General features: G+C 33.9%; 3 protein-coding genes across 12 annotated transcripts; 2 read left to right on the top strand and 1 right to left on the bottom strand.

The window, feature by feature from the left end:
- Positions 1 to 1518: 1518 nt before the first annotated feature.
- LOC8262317 (fructose-1,6-bisphosphatase, cytosolic) lies at positions 1519 to 5947 on the top strand. Its single transcript, XM_002532388.4, has 12 exons — positions 1519 to 2052; positions 2335 to 2382; positions 2556 to 2630; positions 2723 to 2784; positions 2919 to 2985; positions 3097 to 3210; positions 3455 to 3541; positions 3900 to 3970; positions 4050 to 4115; positions 5078 to 5164; positions 5270 to 5345; positions 5727 to 5947. The coding sequence occupies exons 1-12, from the start codon at positions 1894 to 1896 to the stop codon at positions 5838 to 5840; spliced, it is 1026 nt and encodes a 341-aa protein (XP_002532434.1). The 5' UTR covers positions 1519 to 1893; the 3' UTR covers positions 5841 to 5947.
- A 1094-nt stretch (positions 5948 to 7041) lies between these two features.
- On the top strand, positions 7042 to 23736 carry LOC8262316 (exocyst complex component SEC5A). Of its 10 annotated transcripts, none has more exons than XM_048370627.1 (23): positions 7045 to 7546; positions 8508 to 8659; positions 9040 to 9131; positions 10840 to 11034; positions 11254 to 11381; positions 11468 to 11626; positions 12745 to 12849; positions 14297 to 14371; positions 14693 to 14830; positions 14910 to 15101; positions 16388 to 16531; positions 18133 to 18259; positions 18344 to 18554; positions 19966 to 20081; positions 20165 to 20399; positions 20829 to 20922; positions 21332 to 21409; positions 21522 to 21578; positions 21758 to 21907; positions 22085 to 22297; positions 22523 to 22756; positions 23362 to 23391; positions 23530 to 23736. In XM_048370627.1, the coding sequence occupies exons 1-21, from the start codon at positions 7130 to 7132 to the stop codon at positions 22739 to 22741; spliced, it is 3297 nt and encodes a 1098-aa protein (XP_048226584.1). In that variant the 5' UTR covers positions 7045 to 7129; the 3' UTR covers positions 22742 to 22756; positions 23362 to 23391; positions 23530 to 23736. The 10 variants fall into 10 exon arrangements, with proteins under 10 accessions (XP_048226589.1, XP_048226584.1, XP_048226586.1 ...); XM_048370629.1 differs by having other exon boundaries at positions 23535 to 23736; XM_048370628.1 differs by having other exon boundaries at positions 23368 to 23391.
- A 237-nt stretch (positions 23737 to 23973) lies between these two features.
- LOC8262315 (sm-like protein LSM3A) lies at positions 23974 to 25851 on the bottom strand. The gene is made up of 3 exons (XM_002532386.4): positions 25607 to 25851; positions 24445 to 24540; positions 23974 to 24321 (listed from the first exon to the last, which is right to left on the bottom strand). The coding sequence occupies exons 1-3, from the start codon at positions 25721 to 25723 to the stop codon at positions 24241 to 24243; spliced, it is 294 nt and encodes a 97-aa protein (XP_002532432.1). The 5' UTR covers positions 25724 to 25851; the 3' UTR covers positions 23974 to 24240.
- Positions 25852 to 27047: the final 1196 nt, after the last annotated feature.

Consider the following 27047-nt stretch of genomic DNA (forward strand, 5'->3'; position numbering starts at 1 on the left):
TTGTTGGAGGAAAAAGAGGGAGTGAAAAAGGGGATTATCAAGTTGTTTATTTATTTATTAAGCTAAAGCAATAATATAAGGGGTAAATTATTAAATAAATCTAAATTTTTTCGCTTTTTCTTAATTTTACCTAAACTTTCTAATTTTGACAATTTTATCCTAATTCGAAAACTTGATTTCAATTATATCCAATTAGATTGTGTGTATGGTTGACGTGTCTACCAACTAGGAAAAAGGAAGAGTATTTTCAATAATACTATTGCTTATGTGGCATGTAACATAAATTCCTTTTATGAAGCTTCAAGCTATTGTAATCATCTCTCTTAATTTGTGATATCTCTAAAAATGCTATTTTTCATTTTAAAAATTAGAGTTTTAAATTGATGATAAAGAAAAATAGAAACTTTAAATTGTACTTTTTTTAAAAAATTACTTTTCACAACAAAAATAATGTAAATAACATAAATAATTAAAAAAGTTATTTTTTTTCAAGTGGCAAACACGTCAACCATATAAACAAGCTAGTTTATTAATTTAACCCGATTCGAAATAATTGAAATCAATTTTTAAAATTAGAATAAAATTTTTAAAATTAAAAGATTTGGATAAATATGAAGAGACACAAAAATACTTAGATTTATTTGGTCATTTAGCCTGATACAAACTATTTACTCATATATTAATAGTTTGAATAACTCAAGTTTTAATTTCAATATGCATCAATAAATGTATATGAAAGTAATATAAATATTTATCGATAACCAATTCTTAATAAATAACATTTGGTGTATTGAATAAATATGAATTTTTAATTGTTTGTGAGGACAGTTCAAATTGGACATGAAATTTATACTAGGAGAGAATATGTTTGATGAATTATTTGTTAAATATATTATTACATTTTTATGGATTACACCTATTTATAAGTTAGTCGAACTGTCAGATTTAAAATTATGATTTTGGCAACTGAGTACGCAATTCACAAAATTAAAATGATTGTACATGCATATTTTAAGTAAAATTTTAATTTTTTATTTGTCTTTTTGTTATATAAATAAAAGAAATTTTTATTGAATGTTTTTTTTTTAACTTTATAATAAAATAAAATTAGTTTGAAATAGAAGTCTGCATTCAAAGACTAAATAAAAAGATCAAACACAAAAGTTCATAATATTCACCACCTATAAAAGTAAATAAGAAATGGTTTGGACAAGTATAGGAATTTACAACAAGATTCTTTTAATAAAATCTTCATTTATGATTAAAAAAGTAAAATAATAAAAATAAAAAATAAGAAAAAAACTGGACTTGTTTGATAAATATACATGCATATAATTTTATCTCCAAAAATAAAAATAAATGTATATAATTTTTAAATTCATAATTTAATAATGTGATGTAAGGCGAGTTTATGGAAAAAATAATAATATAATTTTTTTTTATAGAAAAACTTGAATAATATTATAAAAAGTTGTAACCAAAAGAATAAAAATAAAGAAAAACGAATCTCGAAGTGCACCACCACGACCTCGTCATCTGCAAAGATGAAGAGAGACAAAAAGCTGATAACCGTCGAATCGTATACAGACGACCAAAGGCGTTATCCGCAGTGACGGCCACACACATCACTACCACCCTCCTTCCGCGCCACGTGTCGTAGGAAACTTCCATTATATGTAACCCGATAGCATCCCGCTGTCTACAGGCTACAGATAGTCCAAGTGCTCTCTCCCTTATCGCTTTCGCACAACTGCTGTCCCACTTCTCCTCGAACTCCGCAACCTTTCACCTCTGCTATTTAACCCTTTTGCTCAAAAGCTTCCATTTTCATTTATTTAGTTACTTAGAGAGAGAGAGAGAGAGAGAGAGAGAGAGAGAGAGGGAGAGAGAGAGATGGATCACGCAGCAGATGCACACAGGACTGATTTGATGACCATAACAAGGTTTGTATTGAATGAGCAATCAAAGCATCCTGATTCTCGTGGAGATTTCACCATCTTGCTTAGTCATATTGTTCTTGGCTGCAAGTTCGTTTGCTCTGCTGTTAACAAGGTCTCTCCCTTTCTTTTCTTTCTTTTTCTTTTTTTGTTCTTCTCCTTTTATTGAATTAAAATGGTTTTTTGGTTTCTTGGTCCCCGTTTAATCTTGCGAATGATATCCTCGCACTGTTATTTGTGGAATGTGAAATTTCACTTTTATTTCAATTTTCAATTAATGATTTGTCTGTTTTTCTTGCTCATTATTCAGTTTATAACAGTTGGCGTGGCTAAATGTTCGCTACAAGAATTTAAATTGCTCTTATATATCTGTTATTTTGGTGTGCTATATTTGCAGGCTGGTCTTGCTAAGCTTATTGGACTTGCTGGGGAGACGAATGTTCAGGCAAGAAATCCCCCCACCTTTTGTACTCGTCATTTCGTCTTATTCTTCTTCTTCTTCTTCTTCTTCTTCTTCTTTCTTTTGGGTATTAAAGATTATTAGATTATCTCCTTTGGTTATATTAATTAGAGGGTTTATTTTAATTTTTGTTTCTTTTTGCCTGGTTTAACCTAAAGGGTGAAGAGCAAAAGAAGTTGGATGTGCTTTCAAATGAAGTTTTCATCAAGGCTTTAGTAAGCAGTGGCCGAACAGTAAGTTTGAGGATTTTAGATTTAATAAAAGAAAGTGGAAGTGCATTCTTCAATCTAGTGATTATCTCTTAACAGTTCATGTCCTGTGGCAGTGCATTCTTGTCTCAGAAGAAGATGACAAGGCAACATTTGTGGAGCCTGCCATGCGCGGAAAGTATTTGCCTGTACATTGATCTCTATTATACTAATTATTGTATTCATTCTGTTTTAGATCGTTGATTAGTTATTTTTATAGAGTATTTTTTTTTTAATTCACACATGGTATGTATTTGTTGTATATATGAGCAGGTACTGTGTTGTTTTCGATCCATTGGATGGGTCCTCTAACATTGATTGCGGTGTTTCTATTGGAACGGTATGGCCTCCATTCCAAATCATGATATATGTGTGAAATCCTTTACTTAGCGACTTGATAAAAAGTGATCGTTGTTTCAGAATAACTCGATCTCACATCTCTTTTATCTAGATCTTTGGGATTTACATGGTGAAACATGGCAATGAACCAACACTAGATGATGTCTTGCAACCTGGGAAGAATATGGTTGCAGCTGGTTATTGCATGTATGGAAGCTCTTGCATGGTATGAATATCCCCTTCCTTTTGACTTTCGTAAATTACAATAATTTTTTGATTTCACCTTTTCTGTGGTTTTGGTTTGGGGATTCACAACAGCCATTTTAAACTGAGGCACCAGCTTGTTGACTTGAGAGAGAGCACTCTTAGTTTTGAATTTGTAGGAATTGTAGTTCCTGAGGGTTCTTTTGTTTGCACTCCATACTGGCACTTGATGTGCTGCACTTATTTAAGAACATATGATTTTGCAGTTTGTGTTGAGCACTGGAAATGGTGTTAATGGTTTCACCCTCGATCCATCCCTTGGGGAGTTCATTCTTACTCATCCTGATATTAAGGTATGCTATAGAGTATTCTAGCATTGACTCCACAAGAATGCTTCTTTTTCCTTTTTTTTCTTTTCTTGAATTTGTTGAACTGTTATTTCCTATTGCAGTAAGTTACAATTAGTATAAAGTTAATCTATCCTTTGTAAGTATGAGAATTGGCCTAATTCGCATGTATGTCTTCTTTATCATAACTTTTTTAGAGTATCCAGTTTTTGGACACGAGGCATAAGTGATATACATGTAAACGGATACTAGCATCTCTGTGCATATATAATATTTCTGCATTCTGGTTTATTCTGGGGCGTTCACTATTTTTCTCTGATTCTTTATGAAGCAATTTTTTCTCATTCCTGCCTTTCCTGGATAGATTCCAAAGAAAGGAAAGATTTATTCTGTAAATGAAGGAAATGCTAAGAACTGGGATGATCCAACAGCCAAGTATGTGCTGTTCATTTTAAATTTATAGTAGTTTTCTGTGGATTCTTTATTTTATTTTACTGATATGATACGGCCTTAGATATGTGGAGAATTGCAAGTTCCCCAAGGATGGCTCTTCACCAAAGTCTCTAAGATACGTTGGAAGGTATCTTAATCCTTTTTAAATGTGTTTTCTCATTTTGAAAATTGTCCACTTGGCATTTAATTTCTGGAGCCACCTCATGGGTGGTCCCTGTTATCACCATCTCTTAAAGTATTCCTTGAAATTTAGTTTAATATTGTTTTCATTCAGGCCGTCTTCTGTTTACTTGCATGTTTCATTCTCTCGCATTTAGAGTCTTAATTGGGCGTGGAACTTCTCTTTCCCTTGTTATCCTTTTATATCTTTCTCTTTTCTTCTGGGTGAATCTGATGTGTCACCTACATTTTTTTGAGTTATTTTCCCCTGGTCCTGAGCCTTCTCTATCTGTATGATTTTTCTTGCATCACTCCTTCCACTTTAACAAATTGTCTATAATCCATCTATAAAAAAGTCATGTGGTGAAGATTGGCAGAAACAGTGTTAGTCTGTTCAAGATTTCTCTCGCGTGGGACTTCTAAATCTATTCCCTTGATCTGTAATTTCCAAAGTGCATTCTTAGTCCATTCCACCTGTGAACTTTGCAATCAAAATGTAGCTAATAGCAAAGCTGAGGGATAATGATACTGTCATGCCAGTCTGGTTAGTCAACTGATGATGCTACTATGTCTAATATGTGGATTTTTTCGGCATTTAACCTACTTTTGTGATTTTTTTTAATCCAATAATAACTAATCTTGTATTTGATGCTTCTTTTTGAACAGTTGATTATCTAAGATCATTATAGCAAAAGCTATTGTTGCAGGAACCCTGGTGGTTAATCCATTCTATTAATTAGTAATCGCATAACTACTCTCATGTTACAAAATTCAAGTTTCCTGATGGATATTATGTTCTGATTGTACTCTATATGTTAATCGGTTCAATTAAATGACTGAAATTTTATTCTGGCCATTTTTATTTATGATCCGGCTTGACAATTTTTAGTAAAATTTCATAGCTTCTGATAACTATGCCTTGATGAACAGCATGGTAGCCGATGTCCACCGCACATTCCTTTATGGGGGGATATTTTTGTACCCTGCTGATAAGAAGAGTCCCAACGGAAAATTGCGGTAAGTTTGAACGTTTTTACTAAGAAGTTCAATCAACCTACACCTTCCTGTCTATTTTGTGGATTCAGTCTGCACGCATTTTGATTAAAATCTTTTTGCTCCTAGTGTTCTATATGAAGTCTTTCCAATGTCATTCTTGGTGGAACAAGCCGGAGGTCAGGCTTTCACTGGGCAGCAAAGGGTATTAGCTTTACTCTTGTTATTAAGCTGAACCTTCACTCACCGCTATTATGGAACTTCATATGCAAGTTTTTTTTACCTGTATTAGGAGTTTAAGAGCAGTTTCTTACACATCTGTCCACTTTTTATCAGGGAGACTATAATGTATATTACTCAAGCTACGAACAACAATATTGAATAATCCTAAGACAGTAGCTTTGATAGGCAACCACCAAGCTAAACCATTACAATGATAGAGATTATGGAATTGCTACTGAAGCATATCCAATAGGAGCATGTTTCAAGCCTGATAGTAAATAAAATTCGCAAGAGATTAATAAACCTGAAGTGCCTCTGCTTTTCTGATATGCTATCGTTTGACATAATCCAAACATCTTGGCAGGCACTTGATCTAATTCCAACAAAGATACACGAGCGATCTCCAATATTTCTTGGAAGCTATGATGATGTTGAGGAAATCAAAGCACTATATGCTGCAGAAGCAAAAAGGGCGTAAAAGAATCATTCCTCGGTCACATATTTACATAGCCTTTAATTATTGTATGATGGCTACTTGACCACATTCCTGAGCATATATTCATAGAATAAAACTCTCTTTCACAATTTTTTTTTTTCAATAGGGGATATGTTTACTGGTGACAAGAAGTGAGTGTTGGTTGATTTATTTGGAATAATCCCATCTACTCAAATTGGATGCGATCATTTATCAACTTCGAGCTTTGATAAATAAATACTAAACTCTTACAGAATTGAAAGTTAAGAAGAAAGTTGAGCATTGTAGGTGCGAAGTAACCTTCTAGATGCATATGGACATTTCAACTTTGAATTGTACATAGCAATGACTGAATGGTTATTCATACCTGAAAGTTGAAACTGGACAGGACAGGATAACAGAACTCTCACGGAATTACTTACCAGGGAAATCCCATTACTTCTGGATTTAAGTTACCGACTAAGATGTTTCTGCAATCAATTTGAAGTTTGCTTGCCTAATAAGTTATCATGACCAGTATACCTTGAATTACTGGAACCTAAACAACTTTTAATTTCTGAAATGACTTTATTTTCCGCCGTTAAATACATACACCGGATGCTTTATATGTAGATAATAAAAAATCATATTTTAAATTAAATAACTATTATATATATAGCACTTATTTAATAATTATTAGATATTTAAAATAACAAAATAAATTATATAAAAAAATAATATATATAATATATCTTTATTTAACACATCCATACATATTATATTAAATCATTTAAAAAATAATTATAATATCAAAATAATACGTATATTTTATCGGTGAAATCTCATTGTACTTGGTTTAATTAATATTAGTGAGATTCCGGTATCTAGCGGACCAAAATATATAAATAAATTACAACTGATTTTATAGTACAGTTTGATATCTCTCCAATCAGAAAATCTTAATAGCTTATACATATTTCCCCGCCAAAATTTGCCCAACTTCCTAACCGACTTTAACCATAATCATAATGTAACCCCATGGCCCTTTTTAAAATAATCATCTATTTCTTTTGCTTTTCTTTATAATATAACCGTTACAAACAATGCAACAGAATCGGCTTTTTCTTCCACGTGTCATTTCATCATATAACTCACACCAAATCTAGTCATACACTCCACCACACTGAAGAATACCTCTTTCTTCTCTATTCTCTCTGTGTATATCTCCATTACACACGAGAAAAACACACAATTAATACACTCGAAATTGTCAGATCTACTTTAACCCTTAGACTTTATTTAAAATTACGAAAATGTCAAGCGACAGCGACGACGAGGACGAGCTTCTCCAGATGGCATTGAAGGAACAAGCGCAACGCGATCTCAACTACCAGAAACCACCGTCGTCGAGTCAGCGGAAACCGGTGGTGAATTTCGTACAGCCACCGAAGACGACGGCGGCGGCGGCGGCTGCGGCAGCGCCGAAGAAGGGGACGAGCCCGGCGCAGAATCAGAAGAACAGGAGAGTGGTGGAGGATGACGATGATTCAGAGCTGGAAATGCTTAGTATCTCGAGTGGTGATGAGGAGGTGACTAAGGATCGAGGTGGAGGCGGCGGGGGAGCGAAAGGTAGAGTTGCCGGAGGTGGCGGTGGGAGAGGTGGGAAGGAGGATGATAGAGGTTGGGATGGTGAAGAACCTGATTGTTGGAAAAGAGTCGATGAAGCTGAGGTATTTAATAATTAAGTTTTATCAGTTTTCTTATCAAGTTTATTAATCTACGTAGATGTTTTTGCTTACTTCTGTTCTTTTTGTTCTTGTTTTGTTTTGGTGTAACACTGTTAATTAGATAGTTTATTTAACTTGAAAGAAGTGCTAATTTTAAGTTGGCTGCAATTTTAGGCATCAGAAAGCTGTGTAGCAATAAACTCCGTTATTAATTCAAGTGTAATGCTACGTAATTAGCTGCAGAGGTAACATATGACCTGATTCTGCATGAACCTGAGAGTTCATTTTGGTTTGATTGCATTATGGATGGTGATGTATTGTGAATAGTGGTTTGGAGATTAGTGATTTACTGAAAATTAAGTTTCATAAGGTTAAACCAATGTAATTGAAACTTAAAAACTTTTTATGTAGTATAGAAAAATATGCTTAGCTCTTAGGATTAATTTGAGTTTTGAACAGCTAATTAGGCCGGAACTTTGATGAATTCTTAGTAGAGTGGAATATAAGGATGTATTATGATGAAGCATTGGATCCTGCCCCCATAGTAATTTTATCGAACTTGAAGACTGTCACTTGTATTCTTTCCATGAAGTAAACATTATAGAGAAATTCTGTTCTCCTAGTTGATTTATGAAAATGTACTGAGCTTGTAGGCAGTTTAGAGAAATTCTTGCATCTTCAATTCTCTTATGCAACATATTCAAACTTTGGTTAATTTTAGTTTTTCTTTTTTCTTCTCTCATCCTTTTTATTTTTAAAGAAAATCTGAGTGATTGAAACTTTGGGTAAATATTGATGGTCTGCAAGTTATGATATTTAAGACTATTTCATTATCTCAAAGTTTAATCCTCTTCTGATTAGAACAATCTTGTGTATTAGTATGCAAACTTTTATTAGGAATTGCTATTAGTTAAATTAACTATCAATCTACCAATGATTTAATTAAAATGTGCTCCTCTAACAGCTTGCTCGTAGGGTTCGTGAAATGAGAGAAACAAGAACAGCGCCAGTGGCTCAGAAGTATGAGCGAAAACCTTCAGCAATCGGGAGAAAGGGGCTTAACAATTTACAGTCATTCCCTCGGGGCATGGAATGTATAGATCCACTTGGGTTAGGGTAAGTTTCTCTTCCGTAATTCCTCCCTCGAATTGCGCCATTATACTCTCTTGAACCTCATTCATTATCAGCTTCATTCTCTATGATTGGCTCCTTTCTGATGTTAATTACCGTTTCTACCTTCTGCTTAAATATTTGTCTCTGCTAGTTGACTGCTTTAACAATTTCAGCTTTCTAGCTAAGAAGGTTAATGATATCTATTTTTTCTTCTTTTGAAACTTTTAATTGATTTTCAAAACTAGAAGCCTGTTTTATGATATTTATCAGCAGCTGTCCTAACGCAATTGTAACACAACCATCATATATTCCCAAGCTCTCACTGAACTATATATATTCCTAAATCATTCACGTATGTCCTTCACTCTTGCTATTATTGACAGAATCATAGACAACAGAACGTTAAGGTTGATTACTGAATCATCAGACAGCTCGCCAAAATCTGATAAAGAATCTCTGGATAATAATCTTCGCGGTATCTCTTTCTCTCTCTCATTTTCTTTTATTTAAAGTATTTGGTGCATTTGCTGAAACTCTGTTCTATGCTTTTCAAAAAATGCAAACTGCATCATTTACTCTATTACATCAAATACTTTATCTGTTTTTTTATTGCCAAAATTTACATGTAGGACTGCTCTTTAATGTAAAAATATAAAGGATTTTATATTTGTTTTCTCCTCTTCCCACCCAACCACATCTCCCCCACCATCCTTGTCCATCTTGCTCTTTTAATTCAACTCCAACTTTTACTTGCTTATTGGAGCTTTTTATTCTACTGAAAGGTAGTACTTTCTACCCATTAGAAAGTCAAATTGGGAAAAGAAGAACCAAAAAAAAAATCTCAATAATGATAACATGCTTGCAAGATTTTGGATATGGAGGAAAGAAATACGGAGTTCAATCAAACCCTAGAATCTTGCTAAGTGGCATGAAAATCATATTTTGTTCTTCAAGCAAGATGTTGAGTTAATGCCCATTCTGTTTTTCTAATCTAGCGCCTAGCATGTAACATGAACAATGGTTAGTTAATGGAGAAGCCATGTTGGACCAAGACATGGAGCATGTTTAACTAAGTTTGATAAAATGAGGAAGATGAAGACAATGGAAGCATGGTAATAAAAATTTTATAATCAAAGAAAATATAACCAGAAGTTGGGTATTATTTATGGATATTCTATAAATCAAAATTCTTGTCAGAAGATGGTACACTAAAGAAATTCTCAAGATGAAGGAAAAAATTTGAGAGAGATGGAATTAATGTTACCATGTGAGCCCTTGAAAGTTCATGTCTTAGGCATATAAAGTATGGAGATGATCCTTTTCTGCAGCTTTTGTTGCTTTTATTGCTTATCCAATCTCATAATGATTCCATCTTCAATTTCTTTATTGTGGATGGCTGGTTGTCCCTTGGGATCTCCAATTTTTATGTGAATTTTAATAGCAGAGATGGACAATTTTTTTGTATCCTTGATGCCCTTGCATTTATCTGCTATGCAGGTAGAGGGACTTGGATTTTGGTAGCTTAGGCATTTTATTTAGTGCATATCTTTTTCTTTTTTAGTTGCTTTTGTTTGTTTTCTACTTTCACCCACTTTCACAAGGTTGTAAAGAAAGGCTTTTTTGTTTTTTCTCCTTTTTTTTCCCCTATTGTTAGACACGAATTATGTGTTACAAGTATAGAGATTCAGTAAGATGTTGTCAATTAACTTTTGTTGCCCCACAGTTTTGTGAAGTGGGATGGTTTGGAATATGTCTTTTTGCTATAATTGTGAACTTTAGGTTTGTGGAATTGGAGGGTTTCATTTTTGTTTTAGGTTTTGTATTGGGGGTTTTAGGGGGAGGAATTTCCAAATAATTTTAAATATTGAGAACCTCCAACTGCCTAAAGACCCTTTCTGGTTTAATTGATGCATCTATTACATGAGCAGATTTTTATAGGTTGGGCACTTGTATCATTTCTTATATCATTTTCTTGCTGTAAATTGGAATACTGACTCATAAAGTGCCATGGTATTGGTAACAAGAGATAACTCTTGCATAGTCTGTTTTTCTCATGAATGTTCTTACTTCAAAAAAAAAAACCTTCTTTTTTTGATTTCTTCATATTCCTAGATGATTGTCTCTTAGATTTTATGAAATTCTGCAGTCATCTTTGGCTGACTTTATCTTCCACATATTTGCAGAGAAGTTGTTATATTTCTCTGAAAAGTTTGATGCAAAGTTGTTTCTATCCCGAATACATCAAGATACCAGTGCTGCAGACCTGGAGGGTGGTGCTCTCGCTTTAAAAACTGATCTCAAAGGACGTACTCAACAGAGGAAACAACTGGTTAAGGACAATTTTGACTGCTTTGTCTCATGCAAAACTACAATTGATGGTATGCAAGCATCTTGACTTACGAAGTACCTATGTTACTGTGGCAAGGAACTTGTTCATAAATACTGTAATGAAAGGAAGATAGGAGTTTGTCGCTAGGCTGGAGATCACCCAGCTTCCTTGGCTATAGTCTTGGTCTTGATAAGCTTATTGTTTCTAGCTAGTAGTGATATGCTAAGTGTCTCTTGTTCTTAATATTGAAATTACTGATTCTTTATAGATATTGAATCCAAATTGAAACGTATTGAAGAAGATCCTGAAGGTTCTGGGACTTCTCACCTTTTCAATTGCATGCAAGGAGTAAGCTCACTGGCTAACCGCGCTTTTGAGCCTTTATTTGAGAGACAGGTTAGTGAGGTTTAATATTTCGAATCTTCATGAAGCTGATGCCTTTGGTATGACCTGGTTAATCTGGCTATTTTTATTTTTAAAAGGCTCAAGCTGAGAAAATCAGATCCGTCCAAGGCATGCTTCAGAGATTTCGTACGTTATTCAACTTGCCAAGCACAATCCGTGGGAGCATTAGTAAGGGTGAATATGACTTGGCAGTGAGGGAATACAAAAAGGCGAAGTCGATTGCTCTGCCCTCTCATGTATGCAAGAAACAAAACTGATTCTCTGTTATATTATTTATTTGCAGCAGATACCCCAATCTATTCTTAAGGCATTAAGTGGTTTGATGCTAAGTTTATGCCTGTCTATGTTGGTCTCTCCTAATTTATGCTAATAGTGAAGAGTTATTTCTTGTTGACAAGTATTTAAAGATCAAAATTTCTCAGTCCAGAGCAGGCATATTTGCTATCGTTTTTGTGGAGGTTATCTAATTTGATATCTGTACATGAGTGGTTGTAGATGCAGCATTAGTCATGATATTTTGGTGACATCTGTAGGGTTAGCAGTTAGCAGTCAAAGGGATACCAAACAAATTAGGAATACAGCTCCTTTCTGGGATCAAGCCCAGTCCCTCTCACGCCTTCTGGCATGAGAATTGTATTCACTGGGTCAAAGCTCAGTTTCCTGGCTTCTCATGACTTTAATGCACTCTTCTTTTTTAAAAAAAGAAAAATTTACAGGAAGGATTGCTTATCTTTTCTTTTTTAATTTTTGATTTATTGCCTCCATTGTTTTTATATTTATCTTTTTTATTTGGGTAAGTTAGGCTCATTTTGGGGTTTGAACTCAAGATTCACAGTCCTAAGATGATTCCAGAACCACTGAGCTAAAACTTGTTGGTAGAGACACCATTTTATAAGTCATTTTTATGATTAAAATTTCGAAAACCATATGATGCCTGCATACTTTCCAACTTATGCTTGGCAGGTTAGTCTTTTAGCAGGCTACAGTCGTTGGGCTTGGCCCAAATCTAGGCAGGAAAGTGAAATAAATATTTGATATTATTAACATAATGGTTTTAAACATGAAATGGTGCTCTAAACAGCCCACCATTTATCCTGTAGTTGCATTAATATACTGGTTATGTTTATGTTCTTTTTTGTAGAACATCATAAATCTTGTAAGCTTATCTCATTCTATCTCATGATCTGTATGTTTTTACGCATTTTACTATACAGCTAGACAAGTATATATTCCACTGGAGTCTTTGGTATACTTTTTAGCTTCTGTGATCTGTTGAATCATTTGAAGGAAGTTGTCATTTTCCTTTCCACATGTTATTCACTGTTAAATGGCTGGTGGTTTGTGTGAATTTCAGGTAAATATACTAAAACGTGTTCTTGAAGAGGTTGAAAAGGTGATGCATGAGTTCAAAGGCACACTTTACAAATCGATGGAAGATCCGCAAATAGACCTAACAAATGTAAGTTTATCATATTCTTTTCTTTTTAATATTTGTGGGTTGCAAAATAATTTTCTATAGAATATTATACGATGCTGGGTAAGTTTTGCCCATTGAAAGTTAATCACTTATCACTCTTAATTGTCATTTATAAGCTCTACTCTGCTTAGAGGAAAGCGATGAAATGTTGGAGAAAAGACTTAAGAATGTTATTGCTATTTCCTGGTGGTCCATTTTAGCTTTGCTCTGCCATTCTTTTGTTCTTAAGTCAGATTACTTAGTCCAGAATAACATAGTTCGAATGATTTGAGTAAAAAGTGGAAACTGCTGAATTGTATTCAGATACAAGAGGACTCTTTGTGATTCTTTAAATATATGCACTTGATTTAGGCAGCATGGCAATGCTGGGTACAAAAGCTTGAAGACTATAAAGTTATGCAGGGAATATTGAATATTTAGCATCTGAATGAGCAGTGAGAAGACCATATAACAGTTAGGACTTGTGTTTTTAAATGACTGTGAATTTTATGCTAAAGCACTCTTTTCTTTTATCATATGGACCTGTAAAACTTTATGTTGCATCATTTTGCTCAGTGAAAGCACTGTGGTGGTCTCTCTCTCTCTCTCCCGCTACCAATAAACTAAGTATATATTATCCTTCACAATTTCGATTTTTCAGACCATTCATTCTACTCATTACCAAGTTACCATATCATTGTTGGAGGTACAATTAGAAGTTCTTTATTTTTTTATAAGTGCCCTTCAAACCAAGGCAAATTACCGTCAAATACAAAATCTGCGGCTGAGCACTATGTTTTGGGTTCTTAGGTTAATGATGAATTTGGTGATTGTGGAGTAGCTCTTTTCTGCAATAACTGAATCGTCTTAGTTGCTAATACCATATAATGGTGTAATAGCTCCTGCTTAAGTTTAATGATATTCGTTCAACACAATTAGAGTTCTGTGGTTAGAGTTCGCTGGGTAGTTCTCATTTGATTAGGTATAATGTGAGCACTTTGCAAATTTTGTGTCTAGTTGATAGCTATGCCTTGATATAGCATTTTGGTTAACTTTGGCATCTAATCACCAAGAGTCTTGTCAAAATGAAGTGCCTTTTTGATAACATTACTCCAAGAGGTCAATTGATGGAAAGGATTCAAACTATCACTGCTATGCTGAATATTACCTCATCAGAAACATCTTCCATTAAATTGCTAAATTTACAGACTGCAAATAGATGCATTTCAGGAAAGCTATTTAATCAAAAACTGTCAAGAAGACAATTGTTTTCTTAGCTGCAAATACTAAATTGGACCTAGTGGACTGGTAACAGCTTTATGTGAGATGTGTAAATGCTGAATTGATCTCATGTTACCTGAATAGTACTTCTTTGTTCATATGAAATTAATGGTCAATTTTTTATTACTTTCTTCTTTGGTGGCTTCTGACAAAATTTGTGGTTCATTAGCTTGAGAACACTGTGAGACTGTTGTTGGAGTTGGAACCTGATTCAGATCCTGTATGGCATTATTTAAGTGTACAGGTCAGTTGATGTAAAACCATTTTTTTTACAAGGAATGTCTCTGCAATCAAACTATTATGTTTCTGGCTGATTTCTTTAACATGCAATATCCTGTTTAACAGCTTATAAATTTAGAGACTTACCCTGTAAATCAGTCTTAAAATGAATCCTTATTCTTGTTCTATCCTTATTTAAATGTCAACAACTCTTCTCCAACTTCATCTTCTATTGATGGTTGATTTCTTGCTAATTAACACACCATTTCCACTACCAGCATGTATACAAGAAGAGACAATCCAGTCATCTGTTAACTATTGATTGTCAAGATTCTTCTTTTGCCAGAATCACAGAATTCGAGGCTTGCTAGAGAAATGCACCTTAGATCATGAAGCAAGGATGGAAACTTTGCACAATCAGATGCGTGAAAGAGCTATCTCTGACGCAAAGTGGAGGCAAATTCAACAAAATCTCAATCAATCTGTAAGTGGAATATTATAGGTGGTTATATTACTTATATAGGTAATTCATGGACTACTTCATATCTCTTTATTACTTTCAGTCAGATGTCAACTATTCTCTTGAAATGGGGAACATCCCTCTGCCAGTAGACTCACAGCCAATAGACTTGACCGGTGAAGAAGTTGATGTTCTTAGAGGAAAGTATATCCGAAGATTAACTGCTGTACTGATCCATCATATACCAGCCTTCTGGAAAGTGGCGCTTTCTGTTTTCAGTGGAAAATTTGCAAAGGTAATCTGCTGTCTTGCTTTTCTTCCTATTAGACTGATCGGAGTAAGCCTTTATTGTATTGCCCAGATTTGCAAAGGTAATCTGATGTCTTGCTTTTCTTCCTATTAGATTAATAGGAGTAAGCCTTTAGTGTATTGCCTGCATGAGTAAACTTATTAACAAAATACAATGTGAATATGTACGGCTCTGTACCCTGTGGCAGATGATAAACCTGCTAATCCTTTGCAATTGCATCTTGGGCTTGTCATTCCATTTTGATCTGGCATTTTGTAATAGTTTACGTTTGTATAATTTTTTGTGTGAAATAAGCCATTAAAATCTGAGGAAACAGGAGCAGGGAATGGTTGAAATTGGAGAAAGAAGTAAATTTAAATACAAAAGAAATCTTATCTTTAAGGATTTTCACTCTCCTTTTAGGTTCAGTGGCATATTGTTTCTAATATTTTAGTCATCACATAATCTTGACAGATTTTGCTGAAATCAAATATTTACAAGGACATTATGATAATATGGGTTCACTGAAATTAAAATTTTGCATATAATTTGTCTGTTTATACACCATCAGCCTGACCTAAGACTTGGACTAGCATTCCATCAACTTTAAATAAACTCCCTTTGTCTTGGACGCAGTGGAATGATCATCCCTTTAATTATAAAACAGATTTTGCAGATGAAATTTACACTCTGTTTCCTTTGGATATACTTTCCTGTTACCATTTTTGCATTTTTGGGTGTCTGGGACTCTTAGGTAATATGGAGTTTCCGAAGGGCAAACAATTTAGTCCTTTTAGTTAATGAAAGGAAATTAATGTTTTCCAATTCCCTCCAAACACTAGAAAATTATTTCCAAATTATTTTCAGTATTGCCACCAAAATTATTTTCTATGGAACCGATGTAGCCCCAGTGCAGCACTCAATGTAAAGAGAGGTTACTTTGATAACTGTGCCCAATCCAGGCATCAGCTTTCTGGTAGTTCAGCGTTACTAAAAATTCAAAATTAATGAACTGATTGTCCCTATCTATTATGAATTAGTTAGACTGGCGCTACGTTACTTGCATTATTTTATTTCTCCAATTTGACCAGCGCTTGCTTAAATTGCTTTACACTGAGAATATGCACCACTCAGATGAAAAATAAATAGTTTGTCATCTTTCTATCATGCCAATAGACACCTCTTTCAACTTGTGAACTTGTATCAATTTAGCTCTCATTAGTATTCGTTTCTTCTGTTTGATTTTTATATTTTTTCACTGTTCATAATGATTATGGGTCTTATGCTTCCAGTCTTCCCAAGTTTCTTCTGAATCAAATGTTAATACTTCATCAAATAAAACTGAGGAAAAAGTTGGGGATGGGAGGTATTCTACACATTCTCTTGATGAAGTTGCTGGAATGATTCGCAGTACTATATCAGCATATGAAGTCAAGGTAATATGCATTACATATTTATTGGTTTCATACATGTGTTATGTTGGACTATTTTGTTAACCCTTTAAAATTGGATTGAAATGTTCTTTTGTTGAAGTTACTTTGACAGTAATGCTATCACATGTATACTGAATCAAGGACAAAATCATAAATTATAGTCTGATGTTCTGATGGAAATTGTTCATTTGCTTGATGTGATTCAGAAGTGTTAACTCAGCTTCATTACTGATGCTGTAGTACATAATTATTTTCCTTTCTGATATTATAAGTACCGATGCATTTTGAGCAAGCGCAGTATGTTTTTGGTGATGTAGCAACAGTGAGTGAAAGAATGGATATCCAATTTTGTGGTGAACCTGAATACACTAAGCGCATGTAATTGGAATAGAACAAAGTTTTAGGCCTTCGGTGCGTTATGCTGACGCTGCAACTTGAGGCACCCATTAGTAATGAAATTAGTATAGAAGAAATATGTCCAAATCAAAAAGCTTTAGCTTCCAAGAAACTCCTTCTCCAAGTATGATTGCCCAACTTTATATCTTGTCGAGTTCCTGTTATACCCGAACTTAAATGCAAAGCTGAAAATCCTGTATCAAATGACAGACTTTCAGTTCATCCTAAACCTTGGACTGATCTATCCTAAATGTTTCTTACTGGTTATTGTTGAGCCGATGAAATTATACGGAAAGCTAAGATAAATGGAAGAAATTTAGTTTGAAATTAATGTTGGAGGAGTCCTCCTTTTAAGCCAGAATTTGAAATGTTTAACTCCAGAAAATTTTGAATAGTTCCAACAAAATGCCTTTTATTCTCTATACTCGATGCTTCAAGAAATTAAAATGACTCTTCAGATAAGTGGGAGAAATTGACTATTAACCAAATGCCACATCTAGGGACTAAATTAGAAGTATAGATACCACTGTCTAGCTTATTGTAAAAACTACTTATTTACAATGGCTAGCGACTTAGTGATAAACAAAAATCATATATAATGATATGAAGCCCTGAAGCTTTGTGAATCCAACTCTGATATATCAAGCTTCCAAGTTTTGTTGTATTGGACAATTATCCAAATGTCAAGTTTCTTGAATTTGACCTTTTCTTTGACAGCATTTTATATATGTGTGTGTAGATATGTGCTGCTAATTTCAATAGTTTGTCACCAAAATGATCACTAATTTCAATAGTTCATCACCTAAATGATCACTTGGAATGTAATTGGGATACTTAGCTCACTGGAAGAGCAGATATATCATACTTAGAAATGTATAAGATGTAAATTAGGAAGGGTTGATAATTCTTATGGTCAGCATATTCCCAATTTCTGCATGGCAAATACAAGATGTCAGGATGGTAATACCTGGGGACTAGCTTTTACTTTAATTTGTGGCAAGTATCCTCCTGCTGCTAATTCCTCCAATGGATCATTGATAGTCAGTTGTACTATCCAGGTTATGTCACTGTTCTTAACGTTGTCATCTAATTTGTTTTTTCCTTTTGTCTGTTATCTAAATCATCACGTCTTCTGAGCCTTATAGCTAATGCTTGTATCTTTCACTCCCGCTGGCATGTTGTTCCTTATGCATCCATTGCTGGTGCAGGTTCACAACACATTCCGTGATCTTGAAGAATCAAATATTCTGCAGTCTTATATGAGTGATGCCATAAAGGATATAGCCAGAGCCTGCCAAGCTTTTGAAGCAAAAGAATCAGCTCCACCTACGGCTGGTCTGTTAAGCTCTTACAGAACTGCAGTTTCTTTATTTTGTGACTTCTGAGACTTCTGAGTGTTATACTATGTCTTTGTTACAGTCATGGCTCTCAGAGCACTTCAAGCAGAGATTACAAAGATTTACATACTTAGGCTCTGCTCTTGGATGCGAGCAACAACGGAGGAGATATCCAAAGAGGAAACATGGCTTCCTGTATCTATTCTTGAAAGGAATAAATCTCCATATACAATATCTATCTTGCCTCTAGCATTCCGCTCAGTTATTGCTTCAGCTATGGATCAGATCAGCTTGTAAGTCACTAGAGCTTTCTATTTGTTATTGTTCTTCATTCTGGGATTTGAATTCTTTTATTGTGGTATTCTAGTTAGGTCCTGTAGTGTTGGATGCTAAGTTTATCCTAGTATTTACATGTCTATTATGTTTCCAATAAATGTGCAAGTAGTGGATTCTAGGAAGTTATCAAGTGGCAGTTATTTTCCACTTGCTATATTTAAATGTAGAAGTTAATAAATCTAAGGCAAGTTTTTCTGTAAAAAAGGCCCAAGTCTTTAAGAACTTGAGATTGAAGGGTTCTCTTGAATTGAGTCCCTTATTCAGCAAGTAACCATAGGTCATAAAGCTCTGAAGAGACAGAAACACAAACAACAGGTTGATCTTCAGGTTTTCCTGTTATTTACCCCATAACCAGATCATAGAGAAGGGCCCATAACATTATTACAAATGTTACGCGTAACATCATACTTTGCTAAGTTTAGTAGTGGGCTTGCCTCTAATTTTAGGCCTGCAAGACTTCCCCGATGACCTCAATGTGAGGATAGAGCCGTTGCTGTCTCTTTGCTCTAACTCCTAACCTTGGTGTTACTGTGGTGCATATGACAAGAAACTCAAAAAGTCTAAAGAATAAAAAAAAACTTAGAATTACGATCCAGATTTCAAGGAGTTTATTTGGAAAAATTTAGAATATTTTAGAGTTTTTTGAGTCTTATTAACATGTTCATATATGTTTTCTCATGTTGAAAGGTGAAGGAAAAAGAAATCCTATAATGAGCATGAATGCTTATCAAAAGTGGGCTAGCATAAATCTGGTGTCTACTGATGTTCTTTTTATACTTTATCTGGTAGATTTAAGTCTCATGAGATGGGGTCAGTGTGTTCATCAAGAATTTGCTTGGGATACTGTGGCAGCATTTTTAGTTATGGAAAATAAATTCTTGAAATGGTTGCACATTGTTATCATATTTATGATGTGATGTGAAGTGATGGAAGCAGATTTACAGGTTTCTGTCACTGCATACTCACTTCAGCTGTACCCTTCTTTCGTTCTTTCCCCCCAATTCACTCCTCTCCTTTTTCACCCTTTTCCAATTTCCAGTTTTAGTGTCTTGGTATAATTTTCTGGAGAGCAAATTAGATATTCTGGGGATCAGGTTTGGCCATGTATTATGTATGGCTTTGTCTAGGATTTCTTCCTCTGGTGCATTTAACTTACTGCCACCCATGTAATTGGAAGGCTTTACATGATTTTTCATCTTTCTCTTTGTCCGTTGTTTCACTTAGCAAAGGATACACTATCTTCATTTTTGCCAGTGCTTCTTCCATGTCTTCTAAAAAAGAAAGTTCTTCTATGCAAAACAAAGAAATTGTTGCCTGCAAGCTGCCAAATTAGTTTCTATAACTGTCTTGTTACATGTCCTTTTTCAGGATGATTCAGTCCTTGAGGAGTGAAGCAAGGAAGTCAGAAGACATGTTCGCCCAACTTCAAGATATTCAAGAATCAGTTAGACTTGCCTTCTTAAATTGTTTCCTAGATTTTGCTGGTATGCTGAATGAGCATTATCAACTTGATTTTTTGACTTTAATACCTCGTATATGAAGCTATCACTCTATACTCACTGCTCAGGTCATTTGGAGCAAATTGGCAGTGAGCTTGCCCAAAACAAATCAAGCAAAGAAACTCCACATTTGCAGAATGGATATGCTTATGATTCAGAAGAGAACCCACCGTCTGATCTCTCTGGAAATGTTGTTGATTCTCATAAAAAATTGTTGATAGTCTTAAGTAATATCGGATACTGCAAAGACGAACTTTCCTATGAGTTGTACAACAAATATAGAAACACTTGGCAGCAGTCTAGGTTTGTAGTAAAACTCTTGGACTCTCTTTCCTTAATTTGAAAAATTTTCAAATTGTGTTCTTGCCAGAGTGAAATAGTGAGAAACTGATGTGGGTTTTATATGATGCTAACTGAGTAACCTACTGGGCCTGACACTAAGCTAAAGGAATCTGCTTGAGCTATGATCTTCCTGGTCATTTTTAACAATTGTGTTCACAATGGACCCAAGTCATACCCCGTGATCCACTGGTGATCAACCTAACTTGAATAGGCTCTTTAGAATATGCTTTTGCTTTAATTATGCCATGTGAATCATGATTATCTTCACAACTACAAACTATATCTGTTTGCATTGTATTCTTTACCATGTATGTGCTAGCACGCGTGTATGTTGGTATAATCTACCTGCTGGTGACTTATGAATGTGCTATCTTGTCACTGTAACTGCAGGGAAAAAGATGAAGAGGACAGTGATACACAAGATCTAGTAATGTCCTTCTCTGGTCTTGAAGAGAAGGTCCTTGCACAGTATACTTTTGCGAAGGTATAGCATAAAATGTTTTCTTAATATAAGTTGTGAATGTGATGCGCACACATGAAGAGTTGTATGTAGGCAACCTAGGGTGAGGATGATCATTTTTTGAATATGGCTTCTTCCCTCTCTCTCTCTTTATTTTTTCAATTGTAAATCAATTTTTAATGAATTATTCATTTATTACATATCACAACAAACAAAGGAATTCGTTTCCAAATGAATTCTATTAGAAACTCATTTATAAATTAAATGAATTCTTTCTGTATAAACTGTTTATATCTATCAACTGGATTGTGCAAGAATCCTTCCATGTTGATTGTACAGCAAGCTGATAAAAAACAAACTTAAAACTATAAATTTTTTTTAGTATTTATTTACTATTCCATCATGACTACGTAATTTGGTGCCTTGTTGGCAGGCAAATATGGTCAGAACAGCGGCTATGAACTATTTGCTCAATTCTGGTGTTCAATGGGGAGCTACACCTGCAGTCAAAGTAACATTTAACAGTTTCTTGATTGATTATTTTCTATACTAATTCTTCCAAAATATTATGCCAGTGGTGGGTTTAAACTAGACATTATTATGAAATGATAATTCTTTTGCAGGGTGTTCGTGATGCGGCTGTGGAGTTATTGCACACTCTTGTAGCTGTGCACTCAGAGGTACACATTGTGCATGCTTCCACAAGATCATGTCAAATTGATTGCGTTAATAATTGAATATATTATCTTATTGTTTAATCTAACAATTGTCAAGGAGCAGTTTATGTGGGCAATAGTTGTGCATCTCTTTGTAGCCATTTTCTGTTAAGATCTTATTTGTCCAACACAATTTGATGTAGGTCTTTGCTGGTGCTAAGCCTCTGCTGGATAAGACACTTGGCATTCTTGTGGAAGGTTTAATTGATACGTTTCTGAGCCTTCTTTATGAAAACAAAAGTAAAGATCTTAGGTCACTTGACTCAAATGGATTTTGTCAGCTCATGCTGGAGGTAGATTCTTATTTTAGTGGAGAGTTATATTGTTTGATTAACACATTAGGACATATTTTAGATTCTTTTTTGTTTTATCTGCAGGGTTCAACAGTTTATCAACTCGGGTAGCAATTGAAATCATTTAACTACCTTAATTGGTTAATTCATTTAATTTTTGTTAACATGTCTATGCAGCTTGAATATTTCGAGACCATTTTGAATCCATATTTCACACCTGATGCAAGGGAGTCGCTCAAGTCCTTACAAGGTGTGCTGTTAGAGAAAGCAACTGAGAATGTTGCTGAAGCTGTTGAAAATCCAGGGCATCAACGGAGATCAACTCGTGGCAGTGAAGATGCGCTTGATGACAGGCAGCAAGGGATGACTGTCTCACCAGATGACCTAATTGTAAGAATCATAGTTTTCTTTACTTTGAGAATACACTGAACAAGTTCAGTTTGCTCATTGGTATTTAATCTAAAATTGTTACAAGTAAATGTTGTATCTTGGGTCCCATTTGTGGGGAACTAACATTTGCTTTGATAATAGTAGCATTAATTCTAAGAGTTAAAATTTTTTCTTTCCCCCATTTTTCTTATCATTTTCCCAAAACATTTTGGATTTTTGCTTCAGGCTCTTGCCCAACAATGTAGCTCTGAATTGCTTCAAGCAGAACTTGAGAGAACTCGAATCAATACAGCATGCTTTGTTGAGTCGATTCCCTTGGATGCAGTGCCAGAATCTGCTAAAGCTGCTTATGGCATTCGAGGATCAATGGACTCTCCCAGCAGAAATTACAGAGGCATACAAGCAGTGGCATCCCCAAGTTTTGGACGGCAGAGGCGTCGATGATTCAGTCAGCATTTGGTAATTGCAAATTTTGTCATTCTCAATTTTCCCCATGTTTATGCATTGTTGTATTGTAGTCATATCCAATTTGAATGCAATCAATATTCTTTCCATTGTAAGTTCTTATTAGCTTGTCACTCATTTTCGTCCTACTTTCTCTCGTTTTCTTTTTCCTTTTTTTTCCCCCACCCCTTTTCCTTTTGAATTTTTTTTTTTTTCTTTCCAGTTCTGGAAAGGGGTGAGGGTTTGTATGTGGTGGTGAGATTATTAATTGCAAGTATGTGGAACATCAGACATCGCTGTTAATAAAATTCTCTTGTATTTTTTAAGTTTGATTTTTGATAATGCTTCTCCATTTTATCCTATCTAGAAACATTGAGAACGCTACTGCTTAAAGAATGTGTTTCTAGCATTGATTAAAGAAATAGCTTTATTACATCAAAGAAAATGCTTTAACGGGCAGACAAGCTTGGTTCCCTTGTCAAATTTGACAAGTCTAATATATCTAACAGATATAAAAGGCCATATTCTGAGAAAATTCTGAATGCAAGAGGTGTTTTATTGCTAAGCGCTTGCAAGGATGCTGATGCTGTTTTATGTTGTATGTGCTAACTGGATTGCAGTTGCAGGGTTGCCCTGAGAGATGATTTCAGGTTTGTTCATCTGGAGTGGGATGCCTCTTTCCTCCACAGATATATACACCAGCATCTCAATTCTCTTTTCAATTTAGATCATGAAAGTGTAAATTCTGTACCGTTGAGATTTATGTTATAGTTTTTTTTTCTCTTCAGCACAGCATCAATTAGTGAGCGACTCTGGAACTTTTGAATTTTAATCATCACTCGAGGCAAAGACTGGCGTTCCTGCTAAACATAAGAACTGCTGAGTTGCATTTCTTTTTTTGAAGAATATATTATATAAATACTTGTCCAGCTTTTCTTAGCCTGGCAATGACTTGAACGGTGACCAAATATGAGATGAGAAAATTACTTTGTAGAGCTGAAGTTGCGCTGCATCGTCTGCAATATTTGTTTTGGTAGTTTGTAAGTCTAAAAATGCACTTGAAAGTTTACATAGTATAAAATGTCAGCTTAGGATTACTGTATGCTATAGAATAAAATAAATTACTCAAAATAACGATGATTTCAGGTACCCATAAGTCAGGCTCTTGGTCGCTGTTCTGAATTTTTATAGAACCAAGTTATTAATTCTATAGAATCAAGAGAATCGGAAAATTAGAAAAGCAAAGCTTTTTCCTTTTTTCTCTAAAAGCATATTTCCTAAAGCAATAAAATTCGACCAAACAGCCCTTACAAATTACCCAAATTCATTGGTTATGTCTAAAACATTGTGGGCTATTCTAAATATTCAGCACCACGATATGTTTAATTTGATACACTTAGCATGACCAGATCCGAAGATATAGAACATCAGGGTAAAAATAAAATGTGAAAAGAGGTGATTTCTCAATGAAGATTGCATGTTGAACTTCATTTCCCTTATCAAGCCGTCCTCAGCGGGGGCGAAACCAATATGACACCATCTCCTCTAACAAACAAGAAGGGTACTGTGCGCTTCGTAGTCTGAATTAAAAAGAAAAAGAAAAAAACAATTAAAGATGGTAAGCAGGGTACTGCAAATAGAAAAGGGCATTTTCTTCTTTGATTTTATATTTTTGAATTGCTAAAAGAGAAATCATAACATACCCTAACAATCTCCTCATATGTTTCATCATCTATTTCTACAGTTGTAACGACTTCTTCAACATCCCCAAGTATCATATTCAAATGCTGATCATAAGCCTGCAAAACCATATATTCCACATACAATTCAAATCCAGGACTTGAATTCAGAAACAGAAATTATTCACCTCATAATAGCAAATGCAAGTATGTTAGATTAATAAGGGAAAGAATGCCTCCAATCCATCAATGTTTTTTCTCCCATGAATATTCAACCACTGACGAAGATTACCATGCATTAATTGTAACGGAACAGAGCATCAAATACAATTATAAGAGCTTGAGTTTGGTTCTTTGCCTTTTTATCTTCCGACAGTGCTGTATGATACAAATCGTATATGAAAGATCAAAAATTACCAGACATTGCTGCATAGAGCGTAATGAAAGAGACACTCATTAATCTACAGTTGCCTAAATTCATCTATTCTTCAAAATGACAAAATGGTACTAAAGCTTTTCGCCACAGTATGATATCTATACCTGCATTAACAGATCTTCCAGGTCCTACCATTAAATTCACCGACTTCACATACTCATCATACCAATGAACATGTAACAACATTGAAATAAAGCCAAGGATGTTCCAATCAAAGGAAAGAGCACATACAAATTCTCCCTTAATCTCCTCATCTCAATCTGGATATTGAGACATATACTAAACCATTTTGCTATCTATAGATACATATATCAAAGAAGAGGAAAATAGAAGAAGAAAACAACTAACAGAATGCCTAATAAGAACAATTAAACAATACTGTTGACAGAAACATAATCTAAACTTGTAAAAACCTAGAGGTTATTTCATTAATCCCAATCACAATCTTCTTTGGAAAAAATTAATTCACCAAACAACAAAATCCCAATTTGACATAAAGCATAACAAACTGATAAGTTGGTGATTCCAATTACTACCAACTGATTATTTTCAATACTCAAAAACTCAATTAACGCCCCATGTAGCTATAATCAACAAAAACAAAGAAAGCTGTAATATCACATGCCCATAAATTTATTAACAAAAAGAAAAGAAAGTAAACCTTTTTCAAATGTCTACCTGGGTATCTCGTATATTATTAGAACTGAAAAAAGAATGGCATAAATAAAGAAGTGAAAATTAAAGACGTACATGAAGTTTGCCCCTGAGTTCACGGTCCGAGCGAAGCTTGACATAGATGCGCTCGTCAAGGCTGAGTCTGATTAGATCTAAAGGTTCTTTCACTGCACTTTCTTCTTCGGTTGCCATTGTTTTTGTTCCTTTGTTTGTTTTTTCGGGTCAGGTCTTTGTGAAGAATGAACTTTACTTTCAAGGGTTTAAGGTAATGGCTCTTTCTCGCTATGATGGTCAAGACCCGATCCGAATTGGCTAGTTATAACCCGCTGCTCCGGATTTCTTTCCCAGTATTTGTTTATTTATTTATTTTATACATTTGCCGGGTAATTACAAATGACGGACGTTCAACATAATTTACACTTGCTTCTTTTAAATTTTTAAAAGTATACACTTTTATCCTCTTTTTCATATGTCTTTCGCTCTAATAACTTTTTAGTTAATATTTTATTAATTTAATAAATTTTAAATTGATCAAAATAATCAGGTATCACATTTTATTCAAATGATATTTTTATACTCGTATGAGTCTATATTAAACTAAAATTTATTTTAAAATAAAATAAAAATATTTTTATTTAAATCAGAAAAATGTAACATTTTATTTTTTCTATCTAAAAATATAAAATTTTATATTTAAAAAATAATAAAAATTTATAATTATTTTCAATAATCTTATACAATATTAATACTTAAATAGACAATAATTACTATGAGAATGAAAATATATATTATTAAAAAATAAAAAATATAAATACAGGTTATGCAAAAACTCAAGGCTATTTATAAATTCCCTTACATTTGTAATATGAGTTAGGAAAAATAAGAAGCAAAATGCTGAACTTTAAAGCTTTAGTAATGATTGAGAAATTCCTAAACTTTATAGAACATTATATATATTATTAAAAAAAACTGTGATAGGGAAAAAAAAAAAAAAGTTAAATTGTTTGTAGAAGTTGAGATATCTTTCTTTTTCCTTTAAATTTTATAAATTTGGTGTTTTTTTTTTTTTTTTTGTGATCTTTTCTAGGCTGCCATTAGTGATAGCCGCTCCACATTTTTCTACTTGATTTTTATTTTATTTTATTAATTTTAGTTTATTTACTTTTTATGCAATCAAATAGATTTTTGGATATATATATATATATATATATATATATTATATTGTTGTTTTTATATCCTGTAATTTTCTGAATAATTTTATATGAGAATTTACGAATTTCTTAATTTAAGTTTTGTACATTTTCATCATACATGTTAATTTCTTTTATATTTTTAAAATAATAGAATAATTATTGACAAATAGTTATATAATCAAACTTATTCAAAATAAAAAGAATTATTTCGAATAGAGGAACGTTTGACTATTGATAATGAGGTTTTTAATAAATACAATTGTATTGAAGATTTTTATTCCAATGATGCCAATCAAGGTAACCCACGTTAAGAAGATGAATTT

This window comes from Ricinus communis, chromosome 2 (genome assembly GCF_019578655.1).
Source record: "Ricinus communis isolate WT05 ecotype wild-type chromosome 2, ASM1957865v1, whole genome shotgun sequence".
NCBI classification, from domain to species: domain Eukaryota; kingdom Viridiplantae; phylum Streptophyta; class Magnoliopsida; order Malpighiales; family Euphorbiaceae; genus Ricinus; species Ricinus communis.

Bases quoted from the DNA above. Each gene is read 5' to 3' on its own strand.
- LOC8262317 (XM_002532388.4), top strand. From the start codon at position 1,894: ATGGATCACGCAGCAGATGCACACAGGACTGATTTGATGACCATAACA. The intron at 2,785-2,918 runs GTATTTGCCTGT...ATATATGAGCAG, and splicing joins GAGCCTGCCATGCGCGGAAA to GTACTGTGTTGTTTTCGATC. The intron at 4,116-5,077 runs GTATCTTAATCC...CTTGATGAACAG, and splicing joins TCTCTAAGATACGTTGGAAG to CATGGTAGCCGATGTCCACC.
- LOC8262316 (XM_048370627.1), top strand. From the start codon at position 7,130: ATGTCAAGCGACAGCGACGACGAGGACGAGCTTCTCCAGATGGCATTG. The intron at 15,102-16,387 runs GTAATCTGCTGT...TTATGCTTCCAG, and splicing joins TCAGTGGAAAATTTGCAAAG to TCTTCCCAAGTTTCTTCTGA. The intron at 20,082-20,164 runs GTATGCTGAATG...CTCACTGCTCAG, and splicing joins TTGTTTCCTAGATTTTGCTG to GTCATTTGGAGCAAATTGGC.
- LOC8262315 (XM_002532386.4), bottom strand. From the start codon at position 25,723: ATGGCAACCGAAGAAGAAAGTGCAGTGAAAGAACCTTTAGATCTAATC. The intron at 24,541-25,606 runs GTACGTCTTTAA...ATGGTTTTGCAG, and splicing joins AACTCAGGGGCAAACTTCAT to GCTTATGATCAGCATTTGAA. The intron at 24,322-24,444 runs GTATGTTATGAT...TTTTTAATTCAG, and splicing joins CATATGAGGAGATTGTTAGG to ACTACGAAGCGCACAGTACC.